Below are 16542 nucleotides of genomic sequence, written 5' to 3' on the forward strand. Positions count from 1 at the left end.
TCTTAACCGTTTCCTACTCCTGTAGAACTTCATTTGCTGTATCAATTTTTCATTCTCTAAGGAATCGATTCGATTATCCATGTGGCTTCTGAGACATTTTAAAATGTGGAGAAAGTGTGTTGTGCTCAGCAGCTGCCCAGATTATTCTGAGAAATATCTTGTATCCTGTTATTGGGACTCTTGAACTCTGCATGGAAACTCCTACGGTAGTGATGTGGGAAAATAATGTCTTGCCAGTTCAGCTTTGCTGCTGGTTTTGTATCTCCTGCCTAAGATGGAGGACATATCGGCTAGCGAAGCCATTTCAGACGTGTCCCTCTCCTTACACAGAAGACATGCATTGGCAGACTTTCAGGTGGTCCTTACATATGTAAGGATCTTTTCAGGCCCCCACTAATCCATCAGGACACAACGATAGAAATAAAACAAAACAAACAGGACGTCAGAACTGTACCAGAATTAGTTAACATTGAATTATTCTTATTTTGGTTACTTTATCACATTGTTGTTATTGAGCGCTTTTCACTACCCTTGATTTCAGCACCTGAAATGTATTGATTACCGATTTTATTCTAATTTACTGTGTACTCTTTATACTCCGATTGGAACATTCTTCTGTATTTCTTATTCCGGAAGTGGCGATCGCCACTACGGTATTTGAAAGCCACATTGAGCCTGCAAAGAGGTGGGAAAATGTGGGATACAAATGCAGAAAATAAATAAATTAAGGAAAATGAGTGATACCTTTTTTTTATTAGACTAAAACCATTTTCAGGCAAGTTTTCGAAGGCAGAACTTTCTTCTTCAGGTCAAATAAGAGCAAAAGAAGACAATATCAAAATATATGTAAGTTATAGGCTAGATTCTATATATGGCACCTAAAAAAAAATCGGTACCGAAACATACTCGCATAAAATAAAAAAGCCACACTTAAAATTTATTGAATACACGCTTAAGTGGAGAGTCATGTATAAATCTTGGCTCGGTCATTTGCACCAACGAAAACGTCTAAATTTACGCCCAAAGCACCATTCTGTAATGACATGCGTAACTCAAAGCCACGCCCCTCTTCCACCCCGAAATGCTCAGGACCTTCTCATTTCTGTGCCTCCTTTTTTGGACTGGATCCCATGCCTAACTTTATGCGCAGTGGTCCCAATGAAATCTAATTAGTGCCAATAATAGCTTGTTAAAAAGCCAATTATTTGCACTAATTAGCTTGTTATTCAATTAAATTGCCTGCGCAAATTGGGAAAGTGTCTAAGTTTGCAAGTGCAATTTTTGATGATCTTTGCAGAATCAGGGGGTATGTGTGTATCTCCAGCACTTAGGTACACCCACATATGCCAGATCTGGTATGCATGCTTGCGCCTAATGCATACATGTGTATATACCCATTTCCACTGGTATTCTAGAAAGGAAAGTAGGTACCCATGTTCCCTTATAGGATGTATACCTATCAGGCCCTTCAAGTGCCTATATATAGGTATAGGTGAGAAGGTCATTATATAACTACTAGACTATGAAGGCACATGCAAGTTTCAAGTTTATTTACTTCTTGATATACGCCCATGAACATAAACATTATTGCCATACTGGGACAGACCAAAGGTCAATCAAGCCCAGTATCCTGCTTCCAACAGTGGCCAATCCAGGTCACAAGTACCTGGCAAGAATCCAGAACAGCAAAACAGATTTTATGCTGCAGTGTATTTTCCCAAGACCATCTTAATAATGGCTTATGGACTTTTAGGAAATTAGCCAAACCTATTTTAAAACCCTGCTAAGCTAACTGCTTTTACCACATTCTATAGCAACGAATTCCAGAGTTTAATTACTTCTTGAGTGAAGAAATATTTTCTCCGATTCATTTTAAATGTACTACCTTGTAGCTTCTTTGCGTGTCCCCTAGTCCTAGTATTTTTGGAAAGAGTAAACAAGCGATTCACCTCTATCTCTTCCACTTCACTCAGTATTTTATAGACCTCTATCATATCTTCCCTCAGCTGTCCTTCTCCAAGCTGAACAGCCCTAGCTCACTTTAGCCTTTCCTCATAGGGAGGTCATCTGATCTCCTTTATTATTTTCGTCGCCCTTCTCTGTACCTTTTCTAATTCCACTATAACTTTTTTTAGATATGGTTACCAGAACTGCACACAGAATTCAAGGTGCGGTCGAACCATATGTGTTGCACTGCACACATTCACAATAGAGAGAGACGCTGCTCTGGGGAGCTTACAGTCTAGTCATGATCTAGCAGGAACAGTTGTGAAGCCCTGAAGCTAAATAATTCCATAAGGGTTCTGGAACAAGAGGCAATATAGTCATTTTTATTGACTGCGTACGTACAAGAATATGCAGGTTTCTCTTGAAAGTCCATTTGTGCTCATGCACATGGCATCCACTAGATGGCAGCGTTTGACTTGATACAGGAAGGGCATGTACATCTGTTCAGACACTGTAACAAATGTAACCTGATTCAGGAAATATAACATTCTGTATAATTCTCTTTTTCATATTTTATGTAAGGGGAATGTTGCTAAGGGTTTCCATAAGCATTTTGAAGGTAATTTTAAAGTCATTTTTGCATGTCTGTGACCACATACGATCTAAATAGCCTCTTACTAAGTTTAAACTAAGTGCGATGACATGATGGCTATAGCTGTTTATGGGGCTGGAGTTTGGGTGAAGTTTAATGTAGATAATGCAGATTATGTATGAGAGTACTTGAACAATGTAGACGCGGATATGCACACCTGCTCTGGTCCGCATCTGCAAGGTAGGTGTGATTTCTGCTGCTTACACTAGAATGTTATAAAGACACAGAAGTGTCTATGTATCTTTATAAAATACTGCCTAAGAGGCACCTTCAGTACCTGCCCTCTTAAACCATATGCCCTGGTATAAAATTACCCTCTGTAAGCTTTTATATTCAGCAACACTGTATAATAATGTACAAAAGATTTAGAATATCCTGTGCTCCACAGTAATCAAATGAACTAAATCACCGTGTTTTCACCACCATATTTCCCTCACTATTTTTCCAATAGGGGAAAACACCTCAGTGGCTCCATAGTCAAATATTGGGCATATTAAAGCCTCACAATATATCCACCATCATTGGTCTAACCCCCCCCCCCCCCAAATCATTGTGGTAAAGGCGGTTAGCTTAGCGGAGTTTAAAAAAAGGTTTGGACAGCTTCCTAAAGGAAAAGTCCATAGACCGTTATTAAATGGACTTGGGGAAAATCCACTATTTCTGGGATAAGCAGTATAAAATGTTTTGTACATTTTTGGGATCTTGCCGGGTATTTGTGACCTGGATTGGCCACTGTTGGAAACAGGATGCTGGGCTTGATGGACCTTTGGTCTTTCCCAGTATGGCAACACTTATGTACTTATGTACTTGGGATTCTAAATGGAATCTTGCTACTCTTTGGGGTTCTTCATGGAATGTTGCTACACTTTGAAATTCTGCATGGAACCTTGTTATTATTTAGAGTTCTAGAATCTTGCTACTCTTTGGGGTTCTACATGGAACGTTGGTACTATTTGGGTTTCTGCCAGGTATTTGTGACCTGGATTGGCCACTGTTGGAAACAGGATGCTGGGCTTGATGGACCTTTGGTCTGTCCCAGTATGGCAACACTTATGTACTTGGGATTCTAAATGGAATCTTGCTACTCTTTGGGGTTCTTCATGGAATGTTGCTACACTTTGAAATTCTGCATGGAACCTTGTTATTATTTAGAGTTCTAGAATCTTGCTACTCTTTGGGGTTCTACATGGAACGTTGGTACTATTTGGGTTTCTGCCAGGTATTTGTGACCTGGATTGGCCACTGTTGGAAACAGGATGCTGGGCTTGATGGACCTTTGGTCTTTCCCAGTATGGCAACACTTACAGTATGTACTGATGTACTTATTTAACTATTAAAATCACATCCTTTTAATTGAACTAACAATCTCTTTTAAAAAAATAAATGATCATTTTTTAAATTTTTTCAGCCACTTAGGGGCCCTTTTACTAAGCCGCATAAGCGTCTACACGCGCCCTACATGCGCCAAAATGGAGTTACCACCCGGCTACCGCATGGCTCTTGTGGTAATTTCCTTTTTGGTGCGCGTCCAATATGCGCATCCAAAATTATTTTCGAACATGCATATCGAACGCGCGCCAAGTGGCATTTGACGCGTGTAGGTCATTACCGCGTGAGACTTTACTGCTAGGTCAATGGCTGGCGGTAAGGTCTCAGACCCAAAATGGACGCATGGCAATTTTCATTTTGCTGCACGTCCAATTTTGGCCAAAACACGTGGTAGAAATGTTTTCTATCGCGCGGTGCTTACCCAGCGGTAATTGGCATTGTACACGCGCCGATGATCACCACCCGGTTAACGCGTGAGACCTTACCGCTAAGTCAGTGGGTGGCCGTAAGGTCTCATGCCGAAAATGGATGCGCGCTGGTTTTAATTTTGCCGCACGTCCATTTTCAGCCATAAAAAAAAGGTCTTTTTTGCAGCCACGCTGAAAACGGCCTGCTCGCGTCCAAAACACATGCCAACGTCAGCGCAGGCCATTTTCGGTTCGCCTTAGTAAAAGGGACCCTTATTTCATCTGATTAGTATTCAAACATGGTTTTAAACACATACAAAAGCATAATAATTATTCTTGCTTTTTTTTTTTTTTCAATTCATTTTTACAGATTGATGTCACGTCATTTATCAAAAACTGTCATACGGACACCTGCAATTGCAACCTGGGTGGCGACTGTGAGTGTCTGTGCACCAGTATTTCTGCTTATGCTCACAAGTGCTGCCAGCAAGGAGTCGCAATTCACTGGCGGTCCCCGACTGTCTGCCGTGAGTATGGCCATAAGAACGTGAGAGTGGACAGCTTATTCAATGTTTGATATACTGCCAAATGGAATTGTGGACATAGTGGTTTGCAATGCACATCACAGATTAAATTAGCCAAAAAAGAAAAAGGAGGCAGTGATGACGTTCAAAACAAGGAAGTAAAGAGAGAATTGCAATTCATTTCTTGAGTAAGGGAGTAAGGGAGAGAGGGAGAGAGAGATCAAAAGTTATGTTAAATGTCTCCAAATTTCACTCAACAAATAGTTAAGCTCTGGAACTCTTTGCCGGAGGATGTGGTAACAGTGGATAGTGTATCTGGGTTTTAAAAAGGTTTGAACAAATTCCTGGAGGAAAAGTCCATAGCCTGCTATTGAGACAGACATGGAAGCAACTGCTTGCCCTGGGATTTGTAGTATGGAATGTTGCTACTCTTTGAGATTCTGCATGGAATCTTGTCACTCTTTAGGATTCCACAATCTTGTTATTCTTTGGGGTTCTACATGGAACGTTGCTACTCTTTCAGATTCTGCACGGAATCTTGTCACTCTTCAGGATTCCAGAATCTTGCTATTCTTTGGGGTTCTACATGGAATCTTGTCACTCTTCAGGATTCCAGAATCTCGCTATTCTTTGGGATTCTGCATGGAATTGTGTCACTCTTTAGGATTCCAGAATCTTGCTATTCTTTGGGGTTCTACGTGGAATGTTGCCACAATTTGAGTTTCTGCCAGGTACTTGTGACCTGGCTTGGCCACTGTTTGGAAAACAGGATACTGGACTAAATGGACCATTGGTCTAACCCAGTATGGCTACTCTTATGTTCTTATGTTATGCAAATTTCCTGCTGGACTAAGTCAGAACTGATATTTAGTGGCACTGCCCGGTTAAGTGCTGCTGAATATCTAAGACCAGGAGTCTCTCCTATCAGTTTAAGCTGAATATAGACCCCCATTGTTTCTTCAGTAACCTGATGAAGAAAAAATAACTCTCCGAAGCTTGTCAAAGATACATTAAATTAGAGAGTTATCCCCTACAACTTGGTGGTTCATTTTATTTGTTACATTTGTATCCCACATTTTCCCACCTATTTGTAGGCTCAAGTGGTTTACATAGTACCGGAGAGGCCTTTGCAGGCTCCGGTGTGAACAAATACAGGGTGATGTGGTAAGATCAAGTTTATGTGGCACAGCCACATTAGGGAATCGGAGAACGGAAGAGTTGTGTTATGTCCATTACGTGCTTTAGTTTGGTTGTGTTGCTGAGATTAGGCATTTAAGTTGGATCGGTAGAGTATGTCTTTTTAAACAGGTCAGTTTTTAGTGATTTCCGGAAGTTTAGGTGGTCGTACGTCGTTTTCAAGGCTTTTGGTAATGCGTTCCACAGTTGTGTGCTTATGTAGGAAAAACTAGATGCGTAAGTTGTTTTGTATTTAAGTCCTTTGCAGCTTGGGTAGTGCAAATTTAGATACGATCGTGTTGATTCGGATGTATTTCTAATTGGTAAGTCGATCAAGTCTGTCATGGAACTCGGGGTTTCTCTGTAGATGATTTTGTGAACCATGGTGCAGATTTTGAAGGCGATGCGTTCTTTGATTGGGAGCCAGTGTAGTTTTTTGCGGAGGGGTTTTGCGCTTTCAAATCGTGTTTTACCAAATATAAGCCTAGCTGCCGTGTTTTGAGCGGTCTGAAGTTTCTTGAATACCTTGTTGACTCTTGCTTCTGCATATCCTTATTATTTTTGAGTGCCTCAAATTTTTGCTCCCTCAGACTGCCAGAATATTTGAGGATTTTGAATGTTGAAGTAACCTGCAACATACCCAGGAATTTTTCACAGGGGGTGCATCTCCCCACCCCCCCCCAGTACCTTCAGATCAGCTCCACTTCAGTCTTTACCCGGGCAGTGCCAGAGGACTTCGTAGGCTGCCTGCACTGGGACTTTCTCTCTGAGCCATCCCACCTTTCATAAAACAGGGAGTCACATCAGAAGGGGCAGGACGGTTCAGAGAGAAAGTCCCGGTGCAGACGCAGGCAGCCTATGAGAGCCGCTGTCGCTGTCCAGGCGAAGACTAGAGCGGAGCAGATTTGAAGTCATGAGCGGAGGAGGCGGGCGGGCAGGGAGAACTGCAGAGCTTTGCAGGATCAGGAAGGGAAGTGAGAGATGTCAGACAGTTGATCTGCATTCTCCCTCCTGTCCCCTGAGGGAACCAGGCACCAGGCACACTGCAATTATAGACACCACGAACCTGGTGTCCTCATTGTGCTTTATATGTGACTTCCTTCTCCACAGGGCTGCAAACCCTGCCTCCCTAACTTTCCCCAACCTCAGCAAACCTAGGAAGATGAAGACTTGACTGGAATGATTCTCTGCAGTGCACTGCCACTGGGCAGCCCTGAAAGCATGATTCTATTTTGCGGGCTGCTGCTATTGCATAGATTTCTGTTCTTTCTCTGGGGCTCCCACCTTTTGGAGTGGAGGAGTAGCCTAGTGGTTAGTGCAGTGGACTTTGATCCTGGGGAACTGAGTTCAATTCCCACTGCAGTTCCTTGTGACTCTGGGCAAGTCACTTAACCCTCCATTGCCCCAGGTACAAAATAAGTACAGGAATATATGTAAACCGCTTTGAATGTAGTTGCAAAAACCTCAGAAAGGCAGTATATCAAGTCCCATTTCCCCCTTTTGTACCTAATAGCAGTGGCGTAGGAAGGGGGGGGCGGGAGGGGCAGTCCGCCCTGGGTGCACGCGCTCGGGGGTGCCGGCCCCGCTGGTTCCCTGCTCCCTCTGCCCCGGAACAGGTTACTTCCTGTTCCGGGGCAGAGAGAGCAGGGAACCAGTGGGGCCGACGCAGTTCCGAGTGATGTGCACAGCGGCGACCCGCCCCGGGTGTCATTAGCCCTCGTTACGGCACTGCCTAATAGCAGAAGGTTTATTAGTCTGTTCTGTGGTGCTGACAATTAATCACACCTCTTTTTACCACTATGAATGAGGTGGATGTTCTGGTGAATTGAAGGGGGGGGGGGGGATATAGAGCTTTTTTTTTTTGTTTACTCCATTGGGTTGCTAGCTTTTATTCCTACTTTGTCATTTCATGTGGCAGTGGCTGACTGATAGATTCGGTACAAGGAAATAATCTCTTAATTTTGTTTCTGTGTTGTCTTTCAGCCTATGACTGCGAATATTTTAATCAAGGTAAGCAGCATTTCTTTCTGCGAGCACAGTACGTAAGTGTAGCTTCATCATAATATTCTCATTAGACGTACACCCGTTTTCGGCATGTATTTTAAAAAGTAATAGAAGGGAGCTGTTTGTTTTTTCCAAATCCAAAGATGACTTAGCAGCCAATCAGGAAACTAAGGATCATATGGAATGTGATCCGTGACCCCCAGGTCTAGACGAGTTAGCATTTCTTGCAATCTTTTAAACACCTTCCATGAGAGCACACTTCATTCTCCTGCCGGGAAGGAGTGGGTTTCCCATAATATTTGTACACATCATTCATCCCCTCCAAAAGAAGTAGATTTATTCTGGTCTTGGGGGAACATGAAGACTAGTCTACATTAGTCCAGAGGAGAGAGATACCTGGGCTTGTCCACAGTCTCTCTCCAGCTCCCTAAGAAGGGAAATTGGACCAGGAAATGGGGAGTATCTATGGATACAGGCAGTGGTGTGCTGGAGTGGGCTCTCACAGGCTCGCGAGAGCCGTTTGTTAAGAATTTTGGGAGCTGGCTATTAAAGTAGCCCCCCCCCCCCATAGCTGCTTTAACAACTGGCTCCCAAAATGTGGGCTCAAGCCCTCTCCTGAAATCTCTTTTACTTTGCTGGCTGGGATGCCGAGCCCTGCAAAGCCAAGTAAATAGATGGCTACTGCTACCTGCTCCTTGTTTCCAGCTCTTACCAGAAGGTTGGACTTCTCGTGCATGCGAGAGAAGTCCTAGCCTGCTGCTCAGAGCTAGAACAAGCAGCGGGGAGTGGTGGCAGTCCATTTATTGGCTGGTGGGGCTCAGCATCCCTGCTAGCAAAGCTATACCTAGTATGCCCGCATGAGGCGGGGGGGGGGGGGGGGAGAGAGGCAGGCATTGCCCCTGCCAGTCCACCTCTGGCCCCCTCAAATTGCAGAGCTGGATATGCGGGGAAGAGAGATCCTGTTGTTAAAAATTTACCAGCACATTCCTGGATCAGTGGTGTAGCTACGTGGGGCCACGGGGCCTTGGCTGCCCCAAATTTCCTCTGGGCCCCTGGTTTTGCTGGTGGAGGTCCTCAACCCCCGCCAGCTGAAGCGTTGTCCAGCGCTGGTCTCCAGTGCCGCCGCGTTGCCTGCCCTGCTCTGTCTTCCCCTCACATCCAGCACGCTCCTTTTAGTGAAACTGAGCATGCTCAATTTCACTGAAAGAAGCGTGCAGGGTGTGAGGGGAAGACAGAGAAGGGCAGGCAGGCGAGGCGGCGGGAGGGGGGGCAGCAGCGAGGCAGCAGACCAAAATGTGCCCCTCCCACCTCGGGCTCTGGCCCCTTCCCACCGTGAGGTACAGGGAAGTGAGTTCCCTAGGCGTGTGTGCTCTCTTCCATTTAAGTCTGATGTATCAAATGTTTCCTTTTCCATTTCTTATTTAAGAACCACATAATTAAGTCAAACCAATAATTGATTCTCTGCAAACATAATGAGTTTTGGAACCAACACACCACATTGATCACTAAAAGCAGCCCTATTTACTAGAATTACTCGTTACTTGAACAATGAAATGAATGGAAAAGCTGATTTCTCCTTAACATGACTACACCGCTTTCCTGAATGGTGTGGACGGAATGCTGTTCCCCTTCCTCTCCTGGGTCTATAAATATTTTTGAGGAGTTCTTGCTCTACCCACCTTTTCTTCTGTTTCTCCTCTGTCAGGGCTTGGAGAAGGACCCTACATCCTAGCTAGTTACGGCCAAAGCGACGCTGTTTTAGGGGCCAATGTTACCAGCAGGAAGATATTTCCCTTGGCAAGGATCAGTGCACAGAGAAATGTGTTATTTTATTTCATGATAACTCCAGGCCTCTACAAAGATAAAGATCTATGTAAGTATTCTGAATAGGGATGGGCATTTATTTGGAAGGATACGGGAAATGCCAAACAGCGTATGTCGTTGCATGCCATTTTCAAATGAAGTCAAGCGGAAAAAAACCATGAAAATTAGTGTTTTATCATCTGATGAGAATAGGGCACACTCTTTTGAGAGACTGCACACTATTTTCAAAGAGGGTGCCCGCTAGAAATGTGGATACCACTGAGCATGCAAACATAGGGCTAGGTTCTGTAAATGGCACCCAAAGATAGGGGACAAAATGATGCCCTTAAGCTAATATTCTGTAAATGGTTCTCTATGTAGAACCAAAGATCACTCTATGTGTAATGACCTTTACAGAACACTAGGGGGGCCCTTTTACTAAGCCGGCATTGAATATCCAGGTTGAATGCCAGCAGAGGGCAGTCAAAACACTGCCTGCTGCCAACTGAATATCAGGGGGTTTGTTTTTAAACCATGATTTAATGATTTGTGTGTCAAACAACTTTCAGTTTTAGCTAAAGGATTGTTAAAATCTTCACAACAGGTGTTACACTGTTTGGTCCATGCTATAATCGCTCATTATGATTTACATATGTGCATATATATATATATTTTTATTTGTGACGCCTGATGCAGGCGTTCACATCAGAACGTGGCACTGTGTTGGGTCCGTCTTTTGACTATTTTCTTTTTGAGGATCTATTATAGGCCCTTGCATGTCTATTACTTTTCATGACTAATAAAGTTTGGTTGTTTTCAATTCCTTTTTTTTTTTTTTTTACATCAGTTTTTTCATAATAAGCCCGTTGGTCTATCCCTACTCCCTTTTGTTGTTTGTGTTTTTTTTTTTTTTTTTAAACAGCGTTGTCTCTTGTCTCCTTGGAATCTGCTGAGAGACCGAATTACTTTCTGTATGTCCACGAGAACGAATCTGTTAGTTTGGAGCAGTGGGAGGCTAAACTGTCCTTTCGTCGGCGAGCCACATTTTTCCACCACCAGGACCTCTGGATTCCTGGTTACAGCACTTTTGAATTACACAGCAGGAAAGGTTTCTTCATCATAGCCACGGCTTCTGAGGTCAAAGTGTCAAAATATGATAACTCAGAAGAGTTCAAGCAGTCCAGCAGCTTTAGTATTGAAGGTACGTTGCATGTTACCTTGTTAGCACCGCAAAATATGGAACTGGGGCCTGCAATGAAAGTACAGTGTAGTAAATTTAAAACAAATCGGAGAAAATGTTTCTTCACCTAGTACATAATTAAACTCTGGAATTCGTTGCCAGAGAACATGGTGAAGGCGGTTAGCTTGGCAGAGTTTAAAAAGGGGTTAGACGGTTTCCTAAAGGACAAGTCCATAAACCACTACTAAATGGACTTGGGAAAAATCCACAATTCCAGGAATAACATGTATAGAATGTTTGTATGTTTGGGAAGCTTGCCAGGTGCCCTTAGCCTGGATTGGCCGCTGTCATGAACAGGATGCTGGGCTCGATGGACCCTTGGTCTTTTCCCAGTGTGGCATTACTTATGTACTTATGTCCTCTACTTGGCTCACTTTTATTACATAGAGCAGTGATTTAACCTATTGTGATGTCATAGTGGCTCATTCCACCAATAAGAGCCAACCTCATTAGTGATGTCACAATGGCTTGATTGTATAGAATGTTTGTACGTTTGGGAAGCTTGCCAGGTGCCCTTGGCCTGGATTGGCCGCTGTCATGAACAGGATGCTGGTCTCGATTGACCCTTGGTCTTTTCCCAGTGAGGCATTACTTATGTAGTCTCTACGATCTGCAAATAAGTCAAGTTTGCAGGCTATTCAGCTATCCCCGATGAAGTTGCATAAAATTAAGGTAGTATGTGGTCAAATCTCCTTCATGCATATTCATTAGGTGTATCTGGATATGCGACCTGTTCGCACTCTTCCGTGACTCTCAGTGAATATCACTGCCATAGAATGTTATCAGAACTGCCAGCTCCTGTCCTGGCAATTGCAAAGCCAGCTGGGCTTTCAGGATAGTCACAATACATATGTATATTGCTTGGAAGCAGGATACTGGGCTAGATGGACCCATTGGTTTGACCCAGGATTCACCAGGAGACAGGTGCTTTTCCCCACTTCCATTCTGCATAACGTTCAGCTGCTTTCTAAGCTATTCATAGCACACATTGAAGGTCTCCCGTTAAAGCAGTGCTTCTCAACCCAGTTCTCGGTACACACCCAGCCTGTCAGGCTTTCAGGATATCCACAGCGAGTTGCATGAGATAGATTTGTACGCTAAGGAGGCAGTGTATGCAGATTTTAACTCATGCATATTCAGTGTGGAAATCCTGAAAAACCGGCTGAGTGTGCCCCGAGGACTGGGTTGAGAAGCACCGTATCAGAGCATGTTTGCAGCATGCCTTTGGCAAGACTACAAGGGATTTATAGGTGGTTCTAGATTGTAAGCTCTTCGAGCAGGGACTGTCTTTGTGTATGGTGTACAGCGCTGCGTATGCCTTGTAGCGCTATAGAAATGATAAGTAGTAGTAGTTCTGTGTTTCTTTCAGAACAGGCTGTGGAGTTGGTACTTAAGTGTTCTGCATGTCCACAATTTTGTTCACAGAAATCACTGCAGCAGTGCCATACAGGAGGATGTGTGAATGGAGATATGAACCTTGTGCCAGCCCCTGTGTTAAAACATGTAACGATCCAGAAGCAGCCGCCTGCAAATTTCTTCCACCGTAAGTCGAGATTCAGCAGAGGGGTTTGTGCTGCCGATCTAGAAAGTAATCAGTGAAAGTTTTTAATTCAAGACAGGAATATTTTTCTAGCGCTACCTAAAAAAAAACCCCATTTTAAATTCATCATTAGAAAACAAAAGAGAACTGGATATTTAGCTTAGGAAGTAACCCAAAGTAACACAGTTTTCTTTCTCATGCTGTTATTGTAAATATTAATGTTACAAGCAGAATATATGTTCATTTTGTTACCGAAACATGGGGCCAGTGTGCTAAACTGCGTTAACGGTAATGCAAGCAAACACCTGCATTAACTAAGCAGGCTTAAACTAGCTGGCAGTAGTGTTACTGTACAATCTATGCTAATGAGGTAATGAGATGCAAAAGTATGCAAAATAGTTACAATGCACAAAGAGTTTCATTTTTACATAAAAGTTTTAACTCTATGTTGGGGAAGTATTACTATGCTGTCTGTATTAATGTGGATGAGTGGAGGAGTAGCCTAATGGTTAGTGCAGCGGGCTTTGATCCTGGCAACCTGGGTTTGAGTCTCACTGCAGCTCCTTGTGACCTTGGGAAAGTCACTTAACCCTCCATTGCCCCAGGTACCAAAAACTTAGATTGTGAGCCCTCTAGGGACAGAGAATGTACCTGTATATACAGTGATACCTAAGTTTTCGTCAATAATCCGTCCGAAAACAATCTGCGAAATCCGAAACCAACAAAAACCGAGGCAATTAATTCCCTATGAATCAATGTAAATCCAATTAATTCATTCTAGACACTTCAAAATACATACCAAAAACACATTTTATAGAGAATAAATATAGTGTTTAATACTAAATACAATAAGAATTACTTACATGTAATTGTAGTATTAGCACTCGCAATCAATAAAAAAAAGCACAAAAACACTGGAAAGCAATGGAATTGTTTGGCTAGACGCAGGGGGTGATGCTCACACAATGAGAAACAACGCCACACTGAGCAGGAGAACGCGCAAAATTAGCAGCGAGGTCAAGTGGGCACGCCGACGAAATCCGAGACAAATCTTTCACGGAAAAAAAATCGACGAAAACCGAAATCGACGATTACCGAAGTCAACGAAAACCGAGGTATTACTGTAATATGTACAGTGCTAGGCATGTCTAGTAGCGCTATAGAAATGATTAATAGTAGCAGTAGGGGCTGTGGTACATTACATCAAAATATCGTAATGAAGCTTGTAGAATATCACTTCCGTTTAAACAACCAATCAAAAATGAGATATCTACAAATGTTAATGTGATATGTTCTTTAACGGAGGAAAAGCCTCAAGTAACCATTGGGACGCTCCGTTAAAGAACATATCACATTAACATTTGTAGATGTCTCATTTTTGATTGGTACATTACATCAGCCATTAATAATGGGTTCAATGCTGTATTAATGCAAATCAATGGCTGATGTTGGAGAAAGGCTGCTTCACTCAAAGCCAGTGCCGTAGCGAGGGCAGCTGACACCTGGGGCGGGTCGCCGCTGCGCACCCCCCCCGGGTGCAGCACGGCGCACCCTCCCCCCTCCGAAGCACACCCCTCCCGGAGCGCGTACTTACATAGGAAAGCGGCGAGGGCGCCCGGAGTGCATGTCGCTGGGAGCTGCATTGGCTCCGCTGGTTCCCTGCTCTCTCTGCCCTGGAACAGGAAGTAACCTGTTCCGAGTCAGAGGGAGCAGGGAACCAGCGGAGCCGACACCCCTCCAGCGGCGTGCACCCAGGGCGGACCGCCCCCCCTTCCTAAGCCACTGCTCAAAGCCAGCTGGTCTGTGGGTAGATCCAGCACTTATGCGGTTAAGTGCTGCTCAGAGAATGACACGGTTATTGTTACCATGGATATACCTTGGTAAACCAAGGTAAAACCACAATAACAGCAAAACTCTAAAATAACCATAGATGCAGGAACAAAACCTTTTACCGCCCCAATGGGAGTGGTAGAACCTTGTTCCTGCAGTTTAAAAAAAATCCTTTCCTCCCTTCTTGTCCTCTTCCCCGCAGATGTCACTTACACTTTCCTGCAGCTGGCAACGATTCACAGAGGCCAGCTCCATGGTCTTCCTCCTGAAGCATCCTACCCTTACTGCAACTTCCTGTTTAGTGGTCAAAACAGGAAGTTGCAGTAGAGAGAGCAGTACACGGCAGAAGGAAGGCCGATTAGATAGTTGGCTAGTAACGCGATAGGAAAACAAAGAAAAGCAGGTTTTACTGTGTGGGGAACCATGTTGGAAACTCCCGCGCCGCTCTCTGCCCGTGATGATTGCGAGATGGCCGGCTCTGTGGAAAAAGCAAAATTTTAAAAAAGGCGCAACACCGCTACACTGCAATCGCGAACAAAGAAAGGGAAATGGCCGGCTTTTGTGAGAAACGAAGAAAATAAAAGGGAGGGAAATCAGCTGATCTGGTAGCCGGCAAATACCGCGATTGAAACTCCCGCGCCACTCGCTGCCAACAAGAGGCTCCCTAGCCCTCGTTGGCAGCTTTTATGCTTTCCCCTGTAGCCCTGCCCCTTCCGGCTTCCCAACCAACGGCAAGGGGGGGGGGGGTCTCCTGCCGCGTCATCTCAATCGCCGATGGGGAAGCCAGAAAGGAAGGGTCGCTCTGACGCAGGAGCTGCCGGGCAGCAGCCGCCATGCCCCTTGCCGGCCTACCTGAAGTTGCAGTAGAGAGAGCAGTACACGGCAGAAGGAAGGCCAAGGAGTCGGCCAACTTTTATGCAGTCAGATTTCACTGCTAAACATAGTAAGTTTAGCAGTCAAATCTGACCGCATAACAGTCAGTACTATCTCTTTGCCGAATATTGCACTTAACCACATAAGATATAGCCAACTGCATAAACATGGATATGGCATTGAATATTCAGTTAGTAGCACCTAAAAAAAATGCTCACCACCACCAGCTGAATATCAACTCTTTTTTTTTTTTAAAGAATGTTTTATGTTATATTGTTGTGTTTTATTGTACGTTTTCATGTATGTCTTGGTCTTTTTATGAGAAAAATCAAACCATTATTTATTTTATTGGACTTTGCTTCTGACAGTTGGTTTTAAATTAAAGATAGATAAATAAATGAATGAATATATATTAACCCAGTTTAGTACATCAGATTTTTCCAATTTGTTAAGAATGGAATGACGAGATGTAGTTGTTACCCCTCGGTCATTTGACTTTTTCTTTGTGTGAAGGGTAGAGGGATGCTTACCACACTGTCCTAAGAACATGATTCTCGATGAAGTCACACTGAAGTGTGTATATCCGGACGACTGTAAGTAATTACCTCTTCCAGCTTTTTGTTTTCCTGCTTTCTGTGTGTTGAGGATCTTGGGAAAATCCTCTCTTAATCAGGGCTTTTGTTGAGGGGGTACTTGGGGGTACTGAGTACCGGCACCTTTTCCAGTGTCTGCTAAACTTGACCCAAGGACCCCACGTTTTAATGAAAGAGCTCAGGCTCTACACAGCAATTCTGCCTTGTCGTAGGTTCTGTGACTGGTTGCAGGGGGGGCCTGGTTGTTGTGGGGTGGATCCCTCAGTGATCACCCCACCCTTGAAGGGTGGCCTAGCATTTGAGTACCGGCACCTTTTTTGCTAGAAAAGATGCACTGGATGTAAGCCACATTGAGCCCGCCTATGGGTGGGAAAATGTGGGATATAAATAAATAAATGAATAAATACACAGCTTGCATTTGCATTCACTTCTTGCATCGTAATGAATAATTTTGTAGCATCAAAACATTCATATGCATTCTAATGAAGCTTTTCATCTCCAGGGCTTCTGGACCTTCAGTTGGGTCCAAGTTATTCAGTTTGTATAGACATTTGATGAGATAACCATTACATTGAAATAAATTTGAAAAATTGTGTCCCTTGCTGTCTATAGGAAATAGAGACA

The 16542-nt window shown here is 43.7% G+C and overlaps 1 protein-coding gene across 1 annotated transcript in view; it reads left to right on the forward strand.

Annotated features, from left to right (window-relative positions):
- OTOGL (otogelin like) overlaps window positions 1-16542 on the forward strand; it is a 168070-nt gene that overhangs the window by 90443 nt on the left and 61085 nt on the right. Inside the window, exons 30-35 of the mRNA XM_030214750.1 lie at window positions 4706-4862; window positions 8019-8045; window positions 9745-9912; window positions 10765-11043; window positions 12508-12625; window positions 15839-15918. Coding sequence (XP_030070610.1) covers window positions 4706-4862; window positions 8019-8045; window positions 9745-9912; window positions 10765-11043; window positions 12508-12625; window positions 15839-15918 — 829 coding nt within the window. The remainder of the gene's footprint in view (window positions 1-4705; window positions 4863-8018; window positions 8046-9744; window positions 9913-10764; window positions 11044-12507; window positions 12626-15838; window positions 15919-16542) is intronic.

Source organism: Microcaecilia unicolor, chromosome 9 (genome assembly GCF_901765095.1).
Source record: "Microcaecilia unicolor chromosome 9, aMicUni1.1, whole genome shotgun sequence".
Classification (NCBI taxonomy): Eukaryota; Metazoa; Chordata; class Amphibia; order Gymnophiona; family Siphonopidae; genus Microcaecilia; species Microcaecilia unicolor.